We start from the raw sequence: 22,891 nt of genomic DNA, 5'->3' as shown, positions 1-22,891 counted from the left end.
ACTTAAATTGTTATCCTTGCTTACAAAGAAATTAATAACGGGTGGTACTAAATACCGTATGTTACCGCATTAAACCAAGAGTTGTGTGGAAAGTAAAATGCAAGCCCTAACACGGGTAAATGAGACCAGATTCTAGTATTATTTCAATTACAACCCTCACCCCAGCCCGAGTAGCTCTTACCGTCGAAAGTATATATTTGTGTCCATTGAACTGCTTACCATGTAATAACATGCCTACAGAAATATTACATTCTTACCAGTTTAAAAGCTGTCTGACTTGATAAGATATAAATTTTTCAGTAGTAGTTGTTTAAACCAGATTACGTTTAGTCAGACACAATTGTCAGTGCACTGTTAGCTTGTATAGGCTTGACGTTTTGGGTATCGCCAATAGATCTTTGAAGTTTGAATGTCACGCATTAAATAATTGATACCAGAGTTGTAAACGGGCCCGAAAACTCGGCCCAAACCCGAATCGTGTTTAAGATGTCCGTTTAGGCCCAAAAGTGTGATTGACAGTCCTGCACATTAAAGCTTTAGGAAAGACCAAGAGAACCAACACAATAGTCAATTGGTCTTGAACAAGGCGTGTTATGGCTGTTTGACGTTAGGTCAGGTCCACCAACTGGCTACTAAGCTAGTTAAATTTAACAAATACTGACACAGAGTGTAAAGCCAGGCCCGAATAAAGCTCGTTTTTGAAGAAACGTAAACCCGAACCCGAACCCGAACCCGAACCCGGCCCGACTTACAGGCGTCGTATGTCCTTCACAAAAACAAAAATATCCCATTCTCTGTAGAAACTGTAGCGTTCTAAATTTCCCGCTGGATGATTCTCGCATGGTGGCGGTAGTGATCTTCATTGGCGTTGTATTCTCTGTTCGCAACAAACAAGGGCACAAAAATATCTATGTTCGGACACTCACGGGTTGATACTATGTGCTGTGTGGTTAATATCCTAACACAAAGAAATGATTCCAGTGCTTTTTCGAATAGCATTTTGATATGGTTGTTTTGCTTTTTCGATTTTTTTTAAATCTCTGGCAATTTATTTGGCCAATCACTCGTTCTAGTTAATCTCCAGGTTTTTGTGAACGCCCTTGCTGACTTTAAACACTGAGATAAATCTTTACGTTACATTACAATGTGACCTTAGATTTCACAGTTAAGGCGCTGTTTTGCATCGTACCATTGTTGCGGTTTTTATTTGACTTTTGGAGAAGACCATTGCAAACAATGTTCCAACGTTATCTGCCAAGATATCTGACTGTTTAGCGCGAGCGCCTTTGAACTTGCAACTTCGTAAAAATCAATAAAAATAATTCAACAGACAAGCACGGTGAGTTCATTGCCAGAAGAACGAATTTATACGTTGCCCGCCCACCCAGGATTAAAATGAAACAAACGTTTGAAGTATATTTCCTGATTAAGTAAATCGGCCTCATAGTATTTTGGAGGAAAAAATTGTCAACATACTCATCAAGCTTGTTAGTATATAAAACCATTTCTAACTCTGTACTGAACTACTTGTCGCTGCGCTTGACTGATTAAAGTTGGTTAGGGAACCCTCTGCTAGAATTTTAAATTTGCGGACATTTTTACTATTTCCTTAAAATAAAATTTCTGCTACAATTTATTAATTTGATTTTTCGATGTGTTTTCTGCAAAACAATTTACGGTCGGACGAAAAAATTTCATGCATCGACTGTTTATTTCGCTTGACTGCGCACGCACGTGTTACGGAAAGGCAGTGAGGCATAACGCCCTGGCCACTGGCAAGTTTAAAAAGAAAATCATGTTTTGTGAAAGAATACGGTTCCCAAATTGAAAGTTTTTACGCAAAACTAAAAAGTATGATGCAACAAAAAAATACACATATCATATATATAGAAGCGAATTTGGGCAAAAATATAATTTTTCTTTCATATACTTTCATACGAAACTTAAATTTTTTTTCGTAAATGACAACAGAAAAAATAGAATAACAAATATAATACGAACATGAGCAAAAAATCGTAGCATAAAATAGGCTTTTTTGAGAGAAATGAAAAATTACAACAGAATATAGGCAGTAAATTGTCGAGAGAAAATAATGCCAGCAAAAGTATCTTGGGTCCTTATGACGTAAACAATGCTATTATTTTGGAACAATCTATACTTGGCAATACTTCCGGAATGTTGATGACCCGGACTTTGTCCTGGGAGTAGGGATTTACGTTGTTTCTATTTTGGCAAAGATAATTTCGTAGAAGGCAGCAAATAAAGTGCAGGACACCGGGGAAGAAAAATAAACGAAAATTGAAACTTTGACGAAATCTCAGGACTGTGCAGTAACTGGTGATGAAATGATAAAATGTGAAAGTTAGTTTTTGGCAAGAATGGCGCCACCTAATGTGCAAGCGACGTGGCTTTCTCCTTTGTTACGTCACGAAGCGCTTCCTTCCATTGTTACGTCACCAAGATCGGGCACAAGGGCCACCGGAAACGACAATCACACTTGGATTGCTTGTTTGCGAAATGTCGTCCCGCCAAAAATAACCCGGGCGCGTGCCGTGTGCAAAACCCGCCTGTCAATCAAATCGTCCGCTCTCGAATCCCTCTAGTGGAAGAATGTTTGCATAGAGCTTGAGCTTTGGTGCGCGGCAAGGTCGAAACCGGTGAAGTTTTGGTGCGGTTGCTGCTGCTGTTGTTGTGGATGCTGGTCACCATGGATACGCGCATGTGTGGTCACGTGAGCGATGTTGACGTTGTGATTGGCTGATGTGGTGGTCAGGGGACACGTGGTGCTGGGAAGGGGTTGGATCATAGGACTGGGCTTGCTTTGGTTGACTGATGGCTTATTCGACGATTTGGTCTTGGATGGTTTTCGTGGTCGGTCGATTCGAACAACTAGAAAGAAAAAAGTAAAATTAAGTAAAGAACAATTGGAAAGATATTGCATAAACCAAAAAAGATAAATCAAGTATTTAATCGTCTGTTTTAGTGATAATTTTTGTGCAATTTAATCAAGTGTTTGTATATATTGCATATGAAAATGTATTTATGGTTTGTATTTACACACCAAATTGTTTTTTTATAAATATTTGTGAGTTTAAAAAAATATTTTCTTAGCACAACAATGATTGGTGGGTTTTGGGCGCTTAAAACCGTAAATAAAATTCTGTGTCGTATCACTTAAACATAAGTGTCCCAAAATTTTGTAGCCATGCATCGATAACCGGTCTTTGCAAACAGGACGCGCATATTTTCGAGTCCAAACATTACAAAGGTGATAGGTTAATCTCATAATTTGGCGTTCAATCAGGATGTAAAATAAACAAAGCTGGCTGCCGTCTATGGGAACAAACGAAAACGAACTCGCGTGAACCCATTACGTCGCTTGAGGTCATGACATTGACCGCCACGTCATAATGTTGCATGAACGTCACAAACAAAAACAGGTCATGCAGGTATTATACTGCTTGGGTCCCTAAACTCCAAACCTGTGAACAGAATCGTTTCAGCTGCACGCTGACATGAAAATACGTGTTTATTGCCAATTTGCTACGGTTCGTTGCAACGATTACTACTTTACTGGTGCGTCAATGGTTTTAGGAGCACTAAAACTTTCTCACGAACACCGCGTAACATTTCTGCTGTGAGGATAATATTTTCACAGCGATGCAAGGTGTATTGTTGAACCCTATGCTTGGATTTGTTATATGTTGCCTGTAAACGTGTCAACGCCAGCTGTACTTGTGGTTGCATCTGTTTTAAGGCCCTAAAAATCGCTAAAGCTTTGTCAAAGGGTGGGAATTAACTAACAACAAAGTGTATAAAATGACAATAGATTGAAACCGTGTGAAAATGTTTGTGCAAAATAAAACATTTATATTTCCCCTATTAAAGAAAAAACAGTTTTCGCAGGCAGAAAAATTTTTATGAACGCCAACGTACTTTTTTTCCACCACGTATTTTCACATCCCCCATAATTTTATCTTTATCCTGAAAAAGATCGCGCCCGCCACATTTTCATTTTCCAGTCGGCGTTTCCCGAACCTAATTGTAGTTTTCAGGCGGAAGCCATTTCTCCTTAAGCAAGGCGCTGTAATTCCAAACCAAGCATAGTTTGGACGAACTATAAACTGGAACTTGGCGCTTTAATGACGCGGAATTCGTCTTTCATTGTTTCGTCACAATCGAGCCATTCTCCGCAGCGAATCGCATGAGTGATTTTGACCTTGCGTGTGTGCGTTCATGCTTATCGTACGTGACTACAACGCTTTCGGATGACTCACTTTGCGTAAAATTCGATCTCACCGCCGCAAAAAAATCGCTGTGTTTATTTTTAACCGACATATGTTGCGTTTTTGTGAAGAAAGTCACTTTATAGCGATTGGCGTTTCGTGAAATTCGTGTGAATTTGGTAAAATGAGAAAAACCGCAACATCGCTTAAATGGAATGTTAGAGAAAACCCAAACGTGCTATTAAAACTTGAAAATAGATTTTTGATTGCTGATTCTGTTACAAGTCAGTTTGTACAAAATTAGACATGAACAATTTGCCGAATATATGAATTATGAGAATTTAAGTGTATAAATATCACACAGTTGTAAGAAAGCATAGCAGTTTAAAAGAAATTTTACTATTCGTAATCAAAAACAGAAATTAAACGCAATAACAGACTTTAGTACTTCAATATTAATGTTTTCATTCTCAAATATTCGATTTTAATAGCACTTCCATTTTAACATAGAATTTCTATGTGTCAAAAACGGCCGCGTTTATAGAATTTTCAAAACAGGTCAAACTGGAACACGGAATTTGTGTTTTTTGGCAGCACAAGTCTTTGGGCTTCTCGCCCAGGAAAGACCAAACCGCGTAACAGTTACGATAATCACAACGATTGGAGCGTGATAAAGATCAGCTGGCGAATACCCAGAAGAAATATTTCTCCTCAATATAAATCGCGAAGCCTACTTTATTCAATACACATTCCTATGCCGCCATTTATTCATGGAACCGTTTACCAAAAACGGCTACTTCGGTTACAATTTATTTTTAATTCAATTTACTTTTTAGATTTTTATCATGTGTACCCTAAAATAATAAAATTGCATTTGTTCGAAATATGTTGCAAAGTTTAAGCGGGTTTGCGAGTCAGCTTTGTCCAGTAAGTCGTAAAAAATGTTTTAAACTTTTTCTGACGTTAAACACAAAATTGGTATTGTTTGAAAAATAAATAAATAAATCTAATTTGTTTAAAAATTGCTAAAAATTTTGTATTGTTTTTTTTCATAACTCACCGTTTTTTATCATTCCAACTGAGATGCACTTCTGGTATCTGCAGTACGGACAATGTGTGCGGGTTTTCTTGTCGATCGGGCAGTTCTTGTTTCCGAGACAGACGTATTTTGCGTCCTTTTGGACCGAACGCTGTAAAGAGCAAAAAAAACATAAAAATCTGGTTTTGCACGCCTTTTCACGCCCACACAAAAAATCACAGTCGGATGTGGCTGCACCTGCATTGTAATTTGCGTCAAGAGAGCAATTTAACGTACCTTGAAAAAACCTTTACATCCCTCGCAAGCAAGAACTCCATAATGTTGCCATCTTGCTTTATCACCGCAAACTGCGCAGGTGCCTTCCCCGAAGCCCCCGTATGAACCCTGGCTTAGGGGTGACACTGAGGGGTGAGTTTGGGCATGTGAAGTGCTGGGGCCCACAATTGGGGTAGGTAGGGAGGTCTTGGAGCGACCCTGCAAATTAAAACAAAAATAATTTAGCATGTAAAATTGTGAAAAAAGCATTTTGATTATGCAAAAGAATGTATTATGGTAACTAAACTTGTTAATTGTAATTGTATTAAGTGCCGGTTACAAAATATACAATGTAGCTCATTTAAAATAAAAAGATGACACATGTTCCTAACGCAAACCTATAAGTTTCAAACTAGTATTATATGTTGATAAATGGCCGAAAATGTTTTCAAGTAATCAATTAGCCATATGCATTAAAAAAATGAGGCTAGTCGAATTCAAACCCCAACTCTATCTTACTGGTTACACCCAGATCCGATATTATTACGTCATAAGGTTGTTTGTTGACGTAGCGACGTGTTATATCGTCCAATCGCGGTGCCACGCACGAAAACAATCCGCGTTTAATAAACGGCCGGGATCGTTCGTCGCGCCATTTAACAACAGCTTTTGATGGAATTACACACCGCCGACAGTTCCAAGCCGATACGGCCATTGGATGCTACTTTGCGGCGCAACGACAGAGTGTTTCGTGTATGATTAGCGCACAGTACGAGCAAAATGATCGCTATGGTTGGAGCCCGGTTTCAAGCCCCGCGGCTAAAGGCTGGCACTTCGGTTCTTGGTACTACAAGCATTTCAAAACTCGCTTGCCCGTTTCTCTCAGCGACTGTAACAGCTGCTTGCCTAAATGCGAGTGCTTGGTACTTGCTGACATTCCCTATTAATGTGGAAAAAACATCAGGTGTTGGTTGTTACAAGCAGTGACGTATGTTTGTTATGTGACATTTACACCCAATGTCGTGTCTGGCACGTTGGTCATTGCCAAAAATATTACGCCTTGCGCACGCAGTACCTGACTTTACTCAGTTAGCTTGGGGTCATTAAACGTGCGGGGAATAATATCACGAAGCGCGCAAATTTGTTGAGATCCACCAATAGAAAATGCTGCATACACGACTATGACATTTTACCATTATCTTTATCGGTTTAAATACATTTTGAGAACTCGGTTGCAACCAATCAAATTTAGAACTTTAAATTGATGGACTTAACGATTTTCGAAACCACAAACTGGCTCAGATCTTTATAAAATGCATCTAAGTGTAACTATTTTTTCCTTTCCACTACCACCACTCTTTGAAATATACCTGGTGCTGGTGGCTAGGATGCGACGGGGAGAATTTCACCCGGTTTAGCCGGACATCGTCAGGTGAAAAATACTCTATTTTTACGTCAATTTTGTTGCCGCCGTTGTTGTTATTATTTAGATGTGCGTTGAAGTGCTGGTGTGGGTAACCATGGTGGCTGATCTGAATCGGCTGACCCACTGGAAGTGAAACACGTCTGCGTTTGCTCACAGAGCTCTCGTGCTGGTGAATATGCTGATGGCTTTGAGGATGCTGAAAGAGGTTTGGAAGCTGGAGTGATGGCGATTGCAGGTCAGTTTGGCGTGAAGAGTTGCTCGTACAGTGCATGCCTTGTGAGGTAGATGAGGTGGATGCATTAAAGTCCTGATTAAGAAGATGGATTTTGCATTCTGGGTGCAAAGCTTCGGTAGCTGATCGCTCCACAGTTTCAAACTTTACAGAATCTTCATTGAAGCTATGGGTCGACTCGCCACTCGGGTAGTCAAGGTCATGGACCGTGCTCCGTGACCTTGGGTTAAGGTCAAATGGTGAACTGAAGACAGGGTCAAACGACAAATATCGACGCCGCGTGTTTTCCGACCAACTGTGTTGTTGCGAAACAATCGGTTTTTGTTTTGCCTTCATTTCCGACAAAAAGTCAAAGTCTTCGTTCAAGCGCGATTCGGGGACTCGAAACCCGACCAAGTCAATAGGTGAAGTAGGGGGCGTCCCCGAGTAGACCCCTAAGTTTCGATTAAAAGTCCCAGACTGATTTCGCTCTTCGTCCAATAAACCCAAGTCACTAGGTGATGACGTAGGCGGCTCGGGTGACGTCTTATGCAATGACGTCATACCTGGATTGAGCCATTGTGACGTAGTAGGCGAGAGGACGGCGGCAAGACTGACGTCCTGAGCGTTGCGATGCCACTTGCGAGTGTAGCCGTTGGAGGGAGCCATATTTCCCGATATCTTAAGCCCTCCGCCCGAAGTAGTGAGCGAGTGAATTGTTATCGGGCTCTTCCTCCCATACGACTGCTCGTATAACTTTTCTTTAAGCGGATGAGCGATAAGCCCCCTATCGAGCAGCGTCTCATGCATCTCAGTGACGTCAGCATCGTCAAATCCGATGAGTGAAGATGACGATGAGGATCTTTGGTCTGTGTCCAGGACCTGACCATCCAGGATCGACTCAGAAAGTCTCGGCAGATCTTGCGCACCCCTCAAAGCTGCTAAGACGTCGTGGGGCTGCGGGGAAGTCCCTAATAACCCCCCTGGCCCTCTGTTACTGAGCTGGAACGTAAAGTCCAGTCTGCTCATGTTGCTGCGTTCTCAAGGCAAGTGAGTCGGGTTGATTGTTTCAATTCTTGCGCTATCAGCATGTTTTTCCCGCCTATAAGTTTGCGGAGTTTAGCCCTCCTACTTGATAACACACAAACCTTAAGGGGGAGCCTTCGACAAAAGAAAGAAAATAACCTCAACTTTAAACTTCAAAATTGTGTAAAAATCTAAACACATTTGCACAAATCTCATTTACTTCTGCTACGGGCATGGTGCTGGCAAAATATAACATAGTTTCTTAAAACTGCACAATAAACTACATTGTAGGCTTTGAATGAGTTAATGCTTCATTAAACTGTACGAAGTCTAGCACTAGGTCTAAAAAAGCTGCAATTGAAGTCTTTTGTCTGTATTGTCCTTTTGCTTCACTTGGCAGACGACTTTAGTGCTCTGCTGTCCTTTGTCAACTAATACGACGTTCGCTTGAGCAGTTCAACTAACTGGGCGATTATGATAGGGGAGAAAAAGGGCGTGAGTGTCGGTAACGGCGTCGGGAAGGACAAATGGCGGTAATTCGCAGCACATTTTCCCGCCGCTAACCATTTTCACACACAATTTCCCAAAGCTGATGTACAGTAAGTATATTCTGCAATAAGGTCAAAAAACATGACTGCACTCCGCCTATTTTCGATCTAACGCTTTTTGATAGCGATCAGAGTAGAAAATTCACTTCAGAAAAGTAGTGTGGCGACCGGCACCATCACCGGTTCGCCTCAGGCGGTTTGGAGCGAAAATGCGACAGCGAACAGACGTTGCTTGGCCAGTATAACAAGTGGACGGGGCAGCAGGTTTGCAAGGTGTAAACAGTTCCAGTAACACTATCACGGGAGCATTGTTGTTCACACAAACATGCCCCACTCTTGCACACTCTCTCTCTATCTCACTCTCGCTAATGCAATGGCGTGTTTTAAGTTTTGTTTCTGATGTGTTGTGTGATGTATACAGCATCATACCAGCTTAAGCGTGCAAGCATCCGATACGGGTTATATAATACGAAGTGTTCATTGAAATTGGTTGACATAATTGCTATTCACACGATCTGTCCCTCTAATAGTAGGCATTCGTTTGTTTGCAGTTTTTTAGAGACTGACGACGCCTGAATAGGTGGAATATATATCTCGAACTACCAACTCAGTGTCTACTGATTTTGAGTCAGAAGCATTTGCTTCTTAATTAATCCTTTATTGAAATTGGTTGGACCTTAACTTTAAAGGCTTTGAACAGAATGGCCATATTGACTCGCAATTTCTATGCTGGCATTTGTAAATACAAACCAACAAACGGTTAAATGGTAATGTAAGAATCTTCACATACTAAAAGACTACGCATTTCGACCACGTTTGTCAATTTGATATTGTGTATAAATGTGGCGATTAAGAAACTAAAATGGCGGGCTTAAATATATCCGCTATTGATTACATTTATAATGCATAGAACGGCAAGCATTTCAATAGAGTGTAAATAATAAGGTATAGTAATTAAAATTAATATCAAATACACACCTGTGAAAAGGATGCAGGCTTCTGCTTGAAGAAGGGGGTAGAGGTGGGAGCAAATACGCAAGTCTGCGGAGGCAAGAGTGCTTGCTGCTTCGGTACGTAAGTGACTTGAGTTCCAAAGTTGTCAGTTCGGTGTTGGTTCACAGTAAGAGGCATCGAACACGAGGGATAAACGTGTCCGGATGCTATGCTTGAAGAAGTCGGGTATCTTGGAGGAAGGGAGCTGTAGGGAGGAGCCTCAGGACGCAGGGAATCAGGGATCGAAGGGTCGGAGAAGGAGTGTTGCTGTTGAAGAGTAAATTTGGTGCGAGTAGGCGACGGTGTCTCTTGTGACATCTGGCGGCCAAATGAGTTCCTGTGTGGAAGAGCTTGCTGTGGAGTAAGACTGCATCTTCGGCGAGATGGGTTATTGCTCATCAACTGACAGTAGTCGCCTATAAAAATTGTCAAGACAAATTGTTAAGTACATAACGTGTAACTATATTCAAATGCAGGCTTCTCTTATAACTAAAAAATTTGCACCAAGGCATTAACTTATTTTTTTTATCACCCTAGTGCATATCAGTCAAAATTGTAAGGCTGTCTAATAAGAGATCTTAGGCTTGATCCCAATGGCAACAGCCCTTAGCATTAAATATTGCAACGAATAGGTTCTGTATGTATAAAAAGTTAGCTTTAGCATTTTGTTTCTAGATGTAAAACATAAAATCCGTTACCATGCTACTTGGTTTACGCTTCAACAAGCTCGTGTTGCCAAGGTTTGAAGCATTGTAAATAGTGATTAGTTATGAAATTTAGAAAGTAGGTTAGAAATTGGACACATAGTTTTTCAATGTAAGGCGCTTTAAAAGAAAACAGGACACTTCAAATTCTTCAAATTCAACCACCGTTGCCCTGTTTAAAGTTCAAGGGTATCGACAAGCGATAAACAGATAATTCATTTGCTTTGTCAGTCATTGCAGTCAACTATAAACACTAGTTATGCCGACAAAAATAGTTTGAAACCATATCTGTTCTCTTTAGCGACAATTTCGGCCAAGTAAATCAAATACCTAATCGCCAGAAAAAGTGGGTTATGGTAAAACCAGGTTGATCAGAACAAAACACTCAAAATAAGTCATTTTTAGTAAAATCTGCGGTTTTCCTTGTTATTTTAAAACCAAATATATTCATAACATTCTTACCAGCAGTAGGCTGTTCTCTGTAGCCCACATGTTCGAAGCAAGTACCCGGTTCCTGTTTCACAACAGCTGAAAAATTGCACTGTTGCGATTGGTTGTAGCTGTAACATTGGGTTGTATTCAAGTCGTGCTCTTCGTATAATCCATCGGTTGCGGGTTCGAATCCCGATGAGAAGGTTTGAGGCGGTGCGTACTCTGTGGCTTGAAAGTTTTGGATTCCGGCCTCAATTTCGCTGGGCTGGATTTCATCACACTGGTAAAGACCCTGGAGTTCATCCAAAGTTGCATCCATGACAGAGCGCCCTCCACTGGTTGCTGGTGAACAACTAGAGCTGTCGCAAGGTGGGCCTTGATGCTCCAGGAGCCAGTTGGCGTTCTGTGGGCATGCGTGGTCGTACACTTGAGGCGCCATAACAGGGCTGCATTGCTGGTTCATTGTGAAGGTGGAATCCAGGCTTTGGTAAGTGGAAACGGGCTGGGTTGACGGTGGTGAGAAGCTCAACGATTCCTGAATCGATGCATCTGACAAGCAAGGCAGGTTTACTGACGGTTCTGAGGTGATGCCTTCCAGCAGCCTGTCCACGCTGTCAGCTTCGCTTAGCGACCAGCTTGGGTTTGTTCCGAAAAGGTCGCTGTCTTCAGGCGATGATACAACAGCGGGGTAACTGGTTGGGGGCGACGAAAAGCCGTAGAACTGAGTTATTTCAGGGTGACATTCAACGATTGCGCAATCCATGGTCATTCCTTCGCCAATCGTTGTACTTTGTTCGTGCACTGAATGGTGAAATGAGTTGGGGTTAATGACATGCAACGGTGGGTAAATAAAATTACGACTGACATTTTGATGTGCTCAATATTAGCGTGCTGTGAGATTGCTACAAATAAGTGGATGAAATGGTTCTGAATATTATTATGGCATGGAATGCAGAAATACCCAAAGTTACACGATTTATTATGCCTGCTAGAACACAGCAATAAACACTAAAAAGGTGTAAAATAACCCTAGTTGTCCAAATACGTTTTTATAATATCGGGTTGAATCCCTAAAATTATAATTTTGTGATTATTGAACAAAATACAGTGTAACCAAAATCTTGTGTTTTACTAGAATATTTTGGGCGTGGAAAATTCTTTTTTAAATGCAGGTTGGATGAATAAACTTGCATTTTATTATCATATTTGTCATTGTCTCGCAAAATTATCGATTTATCGGAATAACCAGTGTCCTCATAAATTTCGGTGCCTGTGCAAAATGGTGGCCGTGGGCAATTTGGGTTAAATGCAAATTTACTAGTTCTTTTGTAAAAATAGATTTTAAACATTTAAAATTAGGGTCAATATGTAACAATAAGCTCAAAAAACAGAAAATCAAATTTTGATTCGTATCGCAAATTATTTTCAATGGTTTTGTAACATGATGTGTAAAGTGTCATGGCAAATAAAAATAGTGAAATGAAACAATTATAAACGTGATAATTAGTGTATATAACATAAAATGTGAAATAGCTGTCCAGTCTACAATGTCAAAATGGCTGCGTTTTGCATTGTGCTACACAACTAAACCGCCTTGATACAAGGTTTATTTCATTATAATCGTATTATAACACAACAATGTTTATTATTTACCTTGTTTCTGAGGTATACTGTGAGAATTGATATCCCGTTGGGGCTCAATTTTGTCTAAATTCAGTCTATAGTTGGCGAGATGTATGGGCAAGTTTAAATTGACTTTCCGCTTGTTCCCATTCTATTCTACACAACTACAAAGCTGAAAACATAGAAAACATACATTTAAAAATAAAACAGCTACAAATAAACATGCCATTCAAAGGCTACTGATACAAACGAGCCAGTCAACTAGTCAACGTGCACCAAGCTAATGTCGGCTTTAACTTTTAACATAGTTTTAAAACTTAGTACAAAACTTTCCTGAAAATCACAATTAAATATACTGTTGCCTTGCTTCTAGCTCGAAATTATCCAAAAATGTTTGAGATAAATATAATGTTCGACACATATAAGCAGCTTCCCGAAAGCAAATTGCGAACATAACACGGAAGATGCTCGTTTCGGAAGCTGTTTTAAGAGTTGGAAGTGTCACGCTGTTTACTGTTCTTCCAAATTTGACCAAGCATTTTTCTACCACTTGGTCAATATACATCTGGACACAACAAATGCCAACTTAGTGGCAAATTTACAGTTTGATTTTATTCGCTGTCTGCCTGCTTATGCCTAAAGCCGGGCCGGAAGACCTGAAAATTTGCTTGCGACTGACCTTGTCAAAATTATTCATGTAGCTTACCGCAAATTTGCTTGCTTACGCAACAAACCAATTTATGACATCACACCGCCGTCCACGCGTCAATGATCACAATTGCTGCGAAAATAGTTAAATCCACGTGCAAGATTATATTCTAGACACACGCGTCACCAACAATGACCAATTGACATTTATGTGACGAAACAACGAAGCCATAGAGACGTCACAAACAACCAATTAATTGCTTTGAATTTTCCATGAAAATGTAAATCCAGTATTCTTGTCATCGGAAGTTTTTCGAATAGTGATTATCCGGTTAGTAAAATAATATTGTTTTCGGTTGCTTTTAATCAGAAAGTGAAATGGTTTTCGCGACGTTGAAATAACGTCACTTTATTTTTACCCGATTGCGTCTACAGTTTACGGTGTTCTAAGCACATAACGGGACGCACTCCCGTTATAGATCACCGTCACTAAATATTTCTACCTCGATGCCCTGTGTTTACCGACAGCAGTCATCCGAAAATAGCCGAAGCTGATCGCAGCCGCCGAATACCGAGCTAATTCGGGCGCGAAAATATCCGAACGCATCCGAAAATAGCCTACGTTCTATTTCACGTTTGCGACGCATATGGACTAGAGTGTTTTCTCCCATATACGTACGCGCTGTCTTTGGCCTGTGATCGATATTTGCAAACATTATTGTTCCACGCTTCCGACATATAAAATCCCATTTCCCCTGTAGGAATATTTTTCCGTGTTGTTAAATAATATTTTTCAATAAACCAAAATGTTTTAGATCGCTATATTTTTTTTTCATTGTAATTTGTAAAATCAATTATTTAGTTTTAAACACGTCTTGCACTTTTTAAGCGAGTGACCGGTTTCGACCATAATTGCTGTTAGATTTTAAAATGCCACCGTTAGTACCCAACTTTCTAGTTTTATGAAGATTTCCTTTCGCTTGCTCGACGGAAAATTAAAACAGACCCACACTTTTTGTAAGAAAAAATCAACTTATCTAAATTACACCACACCTTGTTCTATTCTGCACCCACACACAGGCGCACCGAACCAAACTTACACCTGCTATCTTTAACCTTGAGTCTGTTATCGTAATCTTTCAACGCAGTCACCATGCCGCAATAACGTAGCGGGCGTTCCTGACCTCGAAACCACGTTGGTTACGTTCCCGTTGACGCACTGACGCAGACAGCATTGGACCTCGGCGTATTTATATGACGTTCGGCGTACGAGAAGAAGGCAACAACGTCACAATGCTCAGCGCGCGCAGCGTGTTCTCGCGGTCGCTCTTTCGTTTGGAAAGCGTTTGTTGCGACCCCTACGTCATAATCGATAAGACTTCCCTTTTTCGCGATTATTTTTGTTTTGGGGGGCAGCGGGTGATTGTTGCGTTATGGAAATAGAACATTCGCCGTTTGTCCCATCATAACGGTGTGCGTAGTGACGTAACAATCACCGACGCTATAATAAATCTGACGTCAAAATTACGTCGCCCTTATGACTTCGTAGGTAAAATCAACACTTAACATAATTAACCTCCTTTTGGAAAAGGGTCGTTGAAATTTTTGGCCTTTGCGTTGGCCTTTAATTGTTTCGAAATGTTGATGGTTTTCTTTGTTTAACGCCACGAGCAAACTGAAAATCAATAAATGTCGTTTTTCATGCGTTGCGTCGCACTGGAAAAGACGCCTTATGATATTTACTTACACGCAATTCTGTAATAAGCGTTAATCTTCATTGAGAAAACTTTTGTAATATCATTGCCCTGACTGGAATGACAAATTTAAAAAGTCTGTCCAACAAAAGCCGCAAAGCCTTGGGCCAATTTGCGTGGCTTGTACAGTCCGCCCTTGTCTGATTTTATCACTTTACGCAAAGCGATACGTTGACACAAATTGCGCCGCGTATTCTATGTAAGCGTGGGAGATAATTTTTACTCTTGTCGCTCCGTGTCTATAATTAGCCCATCTGTACCGTAAACGTTTCTCTCGTTTATTTTCATCTCGTGTATTTCGTATCGTTGACACAAATCTAAACGAATTTGGATTGGAATTTCATTGTTTTATCCCGATTATTTCTGAAGCTATTCTATATTAGGGTGCGTAATTTATTTTGACACGCAGTTATTGGTTAGACCTGCAATAACCTTTCACATGCTAAGACGCTAAAATTGCAAGATATACCTTACTCTTATGTTCCCCAAGCCCTCCAAATCGGCTTGAAGTTGTATCACTGTGCACGTGTTGAAGCATTCAGTCCACTTTATACCCAACCTAACTGAAGTAATACTACTTGGTGAAACTGCATGCAATTCTGAACAACGACCCATACCTTGCTACAAACTTATGGTTTTGACAAATGCACGGAGGTTTCTTATTTATATTCTCACTAAATTGAATGCTAAAACATCACATACGGACATCCGGTTTCAAATTTCTTTCTACGAGCACTGTATACGTCTTTCGGAAGCGGAGATCTTTAGTTGTCCATACTTCACAACGGGAGAAACTTCACCTTTATTGTACTGTCATTTTGTCTGTATTTTTTTGCACAACGAATGTAACCCCCTACCACCACCCCGTTACGTATCTCGCGATTCTGGCTCCTGGAACACTTGACTGCGCACACTGTCGGGCCGGGTCGAAAGCGGGGGAACCCCCTTGAGTGTAGTTTTGTCTGGTTCGATGTGGCGCAACTGAGAGAGCTCGCAAAGAAGGCTGTAAGTGAATGTTTTTAAAATTTTCCGCATAGGTATGTATTCAAACCTTCCCCTACACTCACACCACCACAATGCCACACCCAAGTTCCACAAACCTTTGACCGAATTGTGCTATAGCAACTTCTATTACGATGAAACTGCAATAAGACCTATGTAACTTGATAGGCTTATGAGTTTTTTACGAACTTTTCTCTAGCCAAACCATTATTGCTCTTTCAGTAGTTCTATGATAAACAATCGAAGTATGGACTACTGTACGAGACGCCTTTATTGCTTATCCTAAAACACAAAGTACTTAGTTTTAACTTTTCCGGCCAAGTTCTATTTCCTAAACAACCTTCCCTTGCGCGTTGTGAATCAAAATGAACTGAAATTGTGATTATGGTCTCTGTAAAACATAAACGCATATGAAGGTTCATTACACGTTAACCACACAAAATGGGAAAATGCGATTATTTTCGATGTCAATTTATTAGAAATGTGGCCCAATCTGTAGAGCTTCTTCTAATCGAAAACTAAACGCGTGCACGTCGCCCGAAACGTGAGCTTAATCGGACGCAAAAAATATCATACGTAAAAATATTAACATTCATCTCACGATGCAATATGCAAACCGCTACAGGTTATATTAGTACGTTGGAATTTCACCCCGCTTAAATATACGACGGTCACGAAATATAACAACAGGGCAAAATGTCAACGTAAGGCCGCCGTCGCTCTTGGTAAGCAGACATTTACCTATTAAACGTCATAAACGAAAGACAATGGGATGAATCGGCGTCGACGCTTGTTACGTCACAACGTTGCCTGATAAAATCGCGTCATCTCTGGATTGTCGAAAATGGAAGCGATTCACGCCCGATATAGGCTGCTCTATTTGCGGCTCCTCATTTTCCTCCGAGCGCTCCTCTCCTTTTCACTCGTTATTTGTTGCGTCACAAACGCTATCGATTGGTGGTAGCAATATAGCTTTACGTCTAGCGAAGGGAAAGAAGACGTTGCGATGAAACATGCATGTCCAAATGTAACTATTGATTAAAGTGGGGTCTTTACCTGGGCTCCTGCCATTTTCGCCGAGGTATTTATACCACCCGAGGTGTTTATTTAGACTTGAAAATTCCAAACTTACCATTCGAAAACAGGATACCCTGAGTTTGGGTCTATTCATTTTTTTTGCCTCAAACCATTATAGGCTTGTCCCGTGGATGACGCTGCAATAAAGGTAATGGTGTTTGGCGCGCGCAGTTGATTGGTGGCTTAGGTGATCCTCGGTACGCAAAAAGTTCACCGTTAACCAGCTTTATCGAGAGACGCAGCTCCAGAAAAGGTTTTTCATTCTGGTTTTGATCGTTTTTTAGTCGGTATAATATAAAATTGCGCCAAAATATGACAAGCAAATAAATTAGAAAGTTAAATTGTACAAAAGTTTAAAAAAGTAGTTTTAGTTTTTACAATTTTTCAGGCGTTCTGAATGTTTATGCAGTAACTTAAAAGCAATCAAAGTTTAAATTTACAAAAGTATATTTAAGTAAGAGATACAGAAAAAGCGTTGGCACGTTTCTACGAGCAATAAGGGCACCAACAACAGCTGTAGGAGGCGTGCCAGCTTTCGGAAACCAAACGTGCATAGCAGGAAGTTATACAGTGTCAATTGGGGTAGTTATATTTGCGAAAACTTTCCCAACCAGTATACGAATAGGCCGGCAGCACGCCTGCCCCCCAATGTGTATTTTAAACAACAGATGCATCCAATGTCGATTCTTTTTTAGCACCAACGTCATTAGTATCCTGTTTTGACAGCCCTGTCCGTACAAATATACACATAATACTTGAAATATAGTTTTTAAAGTCGCAAATGTTGTTTCCCGTACTTTTGAACTTTAGATATTCAAAGTATTTTGATTCGATTATTTTGTTTTTTTGAAACAAGTCAATTAGAGTTTGACGTCAGTCGTATAAAAAGTCATTACATACAAACTAATTGATATGAAATTCTTAGAATAACCGGAATAAACATGTACTATTTGCAGTTTAATATGTCTATTATACCAACGTTGATCAGTATAATGAAGCAAAAATGGATATTAAAGTCATAAATAGTATTTAAATCGGTCTCGAGAAATCCACATTAATATGGCCCCTTAAAACTAGGACAGTTATTATTAACTAAACAGAAGCTTTCATTTATTAGTCATTCATTTTTAGATTTTGTTTTGGTTGAACGATAAAAAAAACCGTTTCGCTTTTATTTCTACTAATTTTAGAATTAGAATGTTCAAAATATATCAGTGTGTCCGATGGGATATAAAAGTAGTTTAAGGCGGCTTTAAGTCGCATCGCTTTCCGTATTTTGGTGCTATCTATATTCCTATGAGCAGGCAAAATTGTCACAAATAGAAAAGCCTGAGTCATAAAACACTCATTTAATGGAGAAATGGGTCTGCAACTGTTGCACATATTTGAACCAAAGGGCGCATTAATATTTAATTACATGCTTTTTTTGCGCCAACTTTGATTTAACGATTCTATCTAGGTCTGGCAGATTGTTATCCCGTGACGGCCTTTGGTGTTCCATAGTGGTTGTCAAATTAAGAAATCGTACATTAATTTTGGGTTATTTTATACAAGCCCTGATGACGAAATTTTGTAAACATTCAATAGAAATCAGTTAAAAAGGGGATTTTAATAATAACCGCTTGAAACAAGGCGCGCGATTTTTGTTTATAAATGTTTTGTTTTAGTATTTTGTAAATTGACTTTTGTTTCATTTGTTGTTGAAAGTTTTTAAACATTCGTGACAGTTGTTTTTATCATATAGAATTTGAACTGGACTTATCTATAGTTAATGTCTTAGTTTGGTGTTGTTTGGTCGTTATTTTCTGTTGCTTACTCTGTTACTCACATCACAGAAACAAAATCTTGTTTTACTAGTTTATTGTGCAAAGCTTTATCCGAGTCCACAAGTTAAGAATGGACACAATGCGACCATTGCCAAGAAGGGCATTACCACCATTGGATGGAGCAACTCCAAGGTGAAAAACTGTTATTTCTGTTGGTTTAAACGTTTTATTAACTGTTGCATAGAAGTTTGTTATAATACATCATCATTTAATACCTGTTGTAAAGCTTAGTCAAAGTCTAGAGCATTTCAGTGTACCAATAAGGTGTAAATGTATTTGTTATGTCAAAAAGAAACAATACTAGTTAATATTCCTGTGTAAAACAGAACAGTAAATAAACATTAAAGCATTGTGATGTTAACACAAAAATGTTTGCTTGATTTTTTTTTACCCGAAGTCAGTACAACAACACTTCAAGATGCTTTTAATAGTAAATTGTCTTGAGCAAAAGTATACATGGCGTTATACGAGAATGTTGGTGAGTTCTTTTCTTACTTTTTTTGCAGTGAGTCTGCTGGGTTGGAGTCAACAAAAGTTAGTGAACCAAGACCCAAGAAACGATCACCACGGAGAAAACAAACTCGGTAGAAAATAATAATGTTTTTTAAAAATACGATTTTCAACTCTACTATATTAAAGTTTCTGTTTGATCAAAAAGGTCACCAGAACTGTTGGAAAGCGAGCAGCCTTCTCAAAGATCTCTCCCTGAACTTGAACAAGGAGGTACATTACTTAAACAACCAGTTTATAAATACCATATATACACAATACAACATACACATTTAGTTATAAGTTATAAAGTTGGCAAGATTGAAAATATTTTTATGTTAAATATTATGTTCGGCTGACTAAATAATGTACAAAATTTAAGTTGTTTTATTGTTATCTGTCCTGCAGATACACACCAGCGGGCAGCATCGGCAAATGTGTCAACAACATCAAAAGCGGCTCGTGCAAGACGGCGGCAAGCTAATAGAAAAGCGTCAAGAAGCCCAAGGTCTGTTTTTCAATAAGAAACCGATAGCTTCAGCAGTAATGTGTGGGGTAAAATATGATTTGTCAATTCTCATAAATTAAGGCGATCCCCCTCTACAAATCTGACATGTGCAGCATACGAGGCAGGCAGTGGTGCTTGTGTTTTAACTTTTGGCGGATTCTCAACTGAGCCTGCGTAGCTCAGTTGGTAGAGCGCGAGTCACGGAAATATTCATGTTGTTGGATTCGAATCCCACCGGAGACTAGATTTTCTAGCCTTGCCATACAGTGGTGAATGTTTGGTGGCCGGCTGTCTTGGTATAACGCCTTCAATAAGCCTGACATACTGTGACTCAAGAATTAAGTTACTTATATTCCACTGATTTTTAGTAAAATAAATAGTGTCATTAATTTTTTTTGCAACAAATGGCTATTTTACATGTGGTGTTACATTTGTACTACTTCTTGATTTATTGTCTTCCATTATTCCGTCTTCCTAGGGACCAACCCCAAGTGATTTCAAATGGAAATGCAATCACAAACATACTCAGTGATGAAGACATTGTGCCCGTCGACAGATTGGATGACATGGTTTCAATGACAAACCTACCAGGGATTGCTAAACATAACGGAAACAGTCAGCCTCAAGAAAAAGTTTATGTGCAGACCAACTGTAAGTGACCACTAGTATTTTTTTTAACTTTAGAGTTTTGTTTTTAACTGTACAGACACAACTAAACCTGCACTAACTTACAACAGAGCATACATGCCCTTTTTCTTGCTTTATAGGTTTAAATACATGTTTGATTGTTTTACTTGTAAACATATATGTACAGTACATGGTATCTGGCAGTTTTGTTAGGGTCAAACATATTCATGTTTAATCTTTTGTTCGACAAGGTAAAGCAAAAAAAAAAACTTGCCTTTTTTTGACTGTTACAAGGACTTGCACATACAATGTATTTATTTTATATGGTCTGCCCTCCAATATGCCACGAAGTTTTTCACAAAAGTTGGGTTTATTTATATTAGCTGGATTTACAAGCCACACAAAAGACTGGCTACAAACCCGGCAACTAAATGCAGCTAAGAATGCACAGGAAGGAGGAGAGCAACTTGCTGTGACAAAATCATCTGATGTCGCATTGAGTTTTCACAGAGGGTTTTTATTTTTCACCCTCTTAATTCATGGAATACTAGCTGGACTTGCAGTATGGGAGGTTGGTAAATTTTGTGTTAAGATATGTTTGTTTTTAATTGTCAATATTTAAGTCAAGGCTGGGGTATGTTATGTGATCCTGTAAGTGCTCTCGTAAAAGGTATGCCTTTGGTATCATCTACACTGACTTTAAGAAGAAACATGCATATGTTGCACTTCTTTGTGCAAACCAGTAAGAAACACAAATCCTCGGTTTTAGCCAACAAAATGAGTTTTACGTATTGATCTGTATGATGTTTTTGTGGATAAATAAAATTGGATTCTTAAACAACTAGACTTCTGAAAAGCAATCAAAAATATCTTTAGAAAGAAATATCTCATATTCTCATGTTAATCTCTAAACAATCGTTGGTAACACTTTTTTAGAGCTTGGTATGTTCTTGTAGGTAGTTGTGGCTTTCATCATAAATGGGCAAGGAAATACAGAATTCATGCAACTTTACCAAACAATTGCCCTCCCATTGCAAACTGCTTTTTACATTGCAGTGGTGCTTTGTTTTGTCTCCGCAATGGACAGGTAAGACAAAGTTTTTCCTAATCTTTTCGTCAATATTTTTTCAGCATAGATGTGCATAAAGAGCCAAAACACACTACGTACTGTGACACTATGTATATATTTTAGGGATTTTTATCACCAAAATTTGTTTCCTAAAATGATTAAAATGTATTTTTTAAGTTTCTGTTATTTTAGGTTTAACTTTGCAAAATACGGACGAAACTTTTTTCAAAGCTTAGCAAAAGTTGATGGGAAAGCTTGGATGATTGTATGTAAGTATTTTGCAACTGTCATAAATATCATTTCAAATTTAAGTTTATGAGGTAAAAACTTGCAAACCAATGATTGTAAAAACACCATAAAAATCACCTCAATTTAAAGTTAGTTTCCACTGGTTTTGTAAAATAAGGTATTTTATTATGTTTTAGTCTGCATTTTGTGTTTCTTTTAATGTTATACAATAGGAACCTGTCAGATAATTTTAAAATGCTTGATGGAAAACCACAAAAAAACAAAAAATAAATTCAATTTCCGTGCATGGCCTCATTTTAATTGCAACAGGAATTGTTTAAATTCCCTTTGTGACGTAATATTCGCTGACAAATTGAAAAGGAAATCACAGGAGTTTATAGCAATGACCAAAAATCGATGTGACCGAAGTTTAACCTTTTTCTGTCTGTGGAGTGATCGTAAAAACTGATTCTTCTAATTTTAAATTTAATTAAAAAAATTGTTTCTATCAATCAGACAGGTCTCCGATAAAAAAGAACTTGTACCGTTTGACAATAGGCTGAAAATATATGTTGAATCCATTACCTGGCACTTGTAATAAATGTGTTTTTTAGTAATTTATGGCGTACGGAAAGATGTGAGACAAATATTTTTTTTTACGTAATTGTTTAAAATACGAAACTTTAAGTTCGTTTTAGTACTGGGAACGATAAAAGAAACTAGTTATTAATATATTTTACCAACCATAACTGTAGTCAAGTGGAGTAGTTTGGAAATGATTACTCGAGTACATTTGAGTTTTTTGCAACCTTGACTCGAATTCAGTGGAATATTTGCAACATTGGCGCGGGTCAATTTGAGTAGTTTTGAAACCGGGCCTCGAGTCAAGTTGAGTTGTTTGGAATCCTTGACTCGTGTAAATTTAAGTTTTTTGAAACCTTGACTCGAATTCTATGTGGAGTATTTTGAAACATTGGCTCAAGTGAATGTGAGTTTTTTAATAAATGACTTTGAACTCAGCTTCTTATTTTAAAACATTAACAAGTCAAGTTAAATGAAACTTTGTCCCGGTTTAGTCGAGTATTTCCAACCCTGACTTGGCCGTTGATGGCAAATTAGAACGTTGTTATGTTACTTTCGATTAAAAATGTTAAGAATCGCACCTGGTATTCATTTCCAT

At 38.9% G+C, this 22,891-nt stretch overlaps 3 protein-coding genes across 6 annotated transcripts in view; 1 reads left to right on the top strand and 2 right to left on the bottom strand.

Annotated features, from left to right (window-relative positions):
* Positions 1 to 1,692: 1,692 nt before the first annotated feature.
* On the bottom strand, positions 1,693 to 8,754 carry LOC145204604 (uncharacterized). The gene is made up of 4 exons (XM_080077194.1): positions 6,891 to 8,754; positions 5,542 to 5,739; positions 5,287 to 5,416; positions 1,693 to 2,889 (listed from the first exon to the last, which is right to left on the bottom strand). The coding sequence occupies exons 1-4, from the start codon at positions 8,184 to 8,186 to the stop codon at positions 2,600 to 2,602; spliced, it is 1,914 nt and encodes a 637-aa protein (XP_079933320.1). The 5' UTR covers positions 8,187 to 8,754; the 3' UTR covers positions 1,693 to 2,599.
* Positions 8,755 to 9,697: 943 nt separating this feature from the next.
* Positions 9,698 to 14,339, bottom strand: LOC145204605 (uncharacterized). The gene is made up of 3 exons (XM_080077195.1): positions 12,514 to 14,339; positions 10,891 to 11,661; positions 9,698 to 10,140 (listed from the first exon to the last, which is right to left on the bottom strand). The coding sequence occupies exons 2-3, from the start codon at positions 11,627 to 11,629 to the stop codon at positions 9,698 to 9,700; spliced, it is 1,182 nt and encodes a 393-aa protein (XP_079933321.1). The 5' UTR covers positions 11,630 to 11,661; positions 12,514 to 14,339.
* Positions 14,340 to 18,714: 4,375 nt separating this feature from the next.
* LOC145203949 (transmembrane protein 237-like) overlaps positions 18,715 to 22,891 on the top strand; it is a 30,289-nt gene continuing 26,112 nt past the window's right edge. For 3 of the 4 annotated variants that reach the window (XM_080076330.1, XM_080076331.1, XM_080076328.1), the window contains exons 1-8: positions 18,716 to 18,922; positions 19,297 to 19,374; positions 19,449 to 19,513; positions 19,688 to 19,787; positions 20,266 to 20,438; positions 20,798 to 20,985; positions 21,371 to 21,501; positions 21,676 to 21,752. In XM_080076330.1, coding sequence (XP_079932456.1) covers positions 18,861 to 18,922; positions 19,297 to 19,374; positions 19,449 to 19,513; positions 19,688 to 19,787; positions 20,266 to 20,438; positions 20,798 to 20,985; positions 21,371 to 21,501; positions 21,676 to 21,752 — 874 coding nt within the window. In that variant the 5' untranslated portion in view covers positions 18,716 to 18,860. Of the gene's footprint in view, positions 18,923 to 19,296; positions 19,375 to 19,448; positions 19,514 to 19,687; positions 19,788 to 20,265; positions 20,439 to 20,797; positions 20,986 to 21,370; positions 21,502 to 21,675; positions 21,753 to 22,891 lie in introns of all 4 variants that reach the window. The other variant, XM_080076329.1, reaches the window with a different exon arrangement.

Source organism: Phallusia mammillata, chromosome 8 (assembly GCF_965637545.1).
Source record: "Phallusia mammillata chromosome 8, kaPhaMamm4.hap1.1, whole genome shotgun sequence".
NCBI classification, from domain to species: domain Eukaryota; kingdom Metazoa; phylum Chordata; class Ascidiacea; order Phlebobranchia; family Ascidiidae; genus Phallusia; species Phallusia mammillata.
Note: the sequence above shows the minus strand (reverse complement) of the source record. Positions and strands in the feature narration are given on the sequence as shown.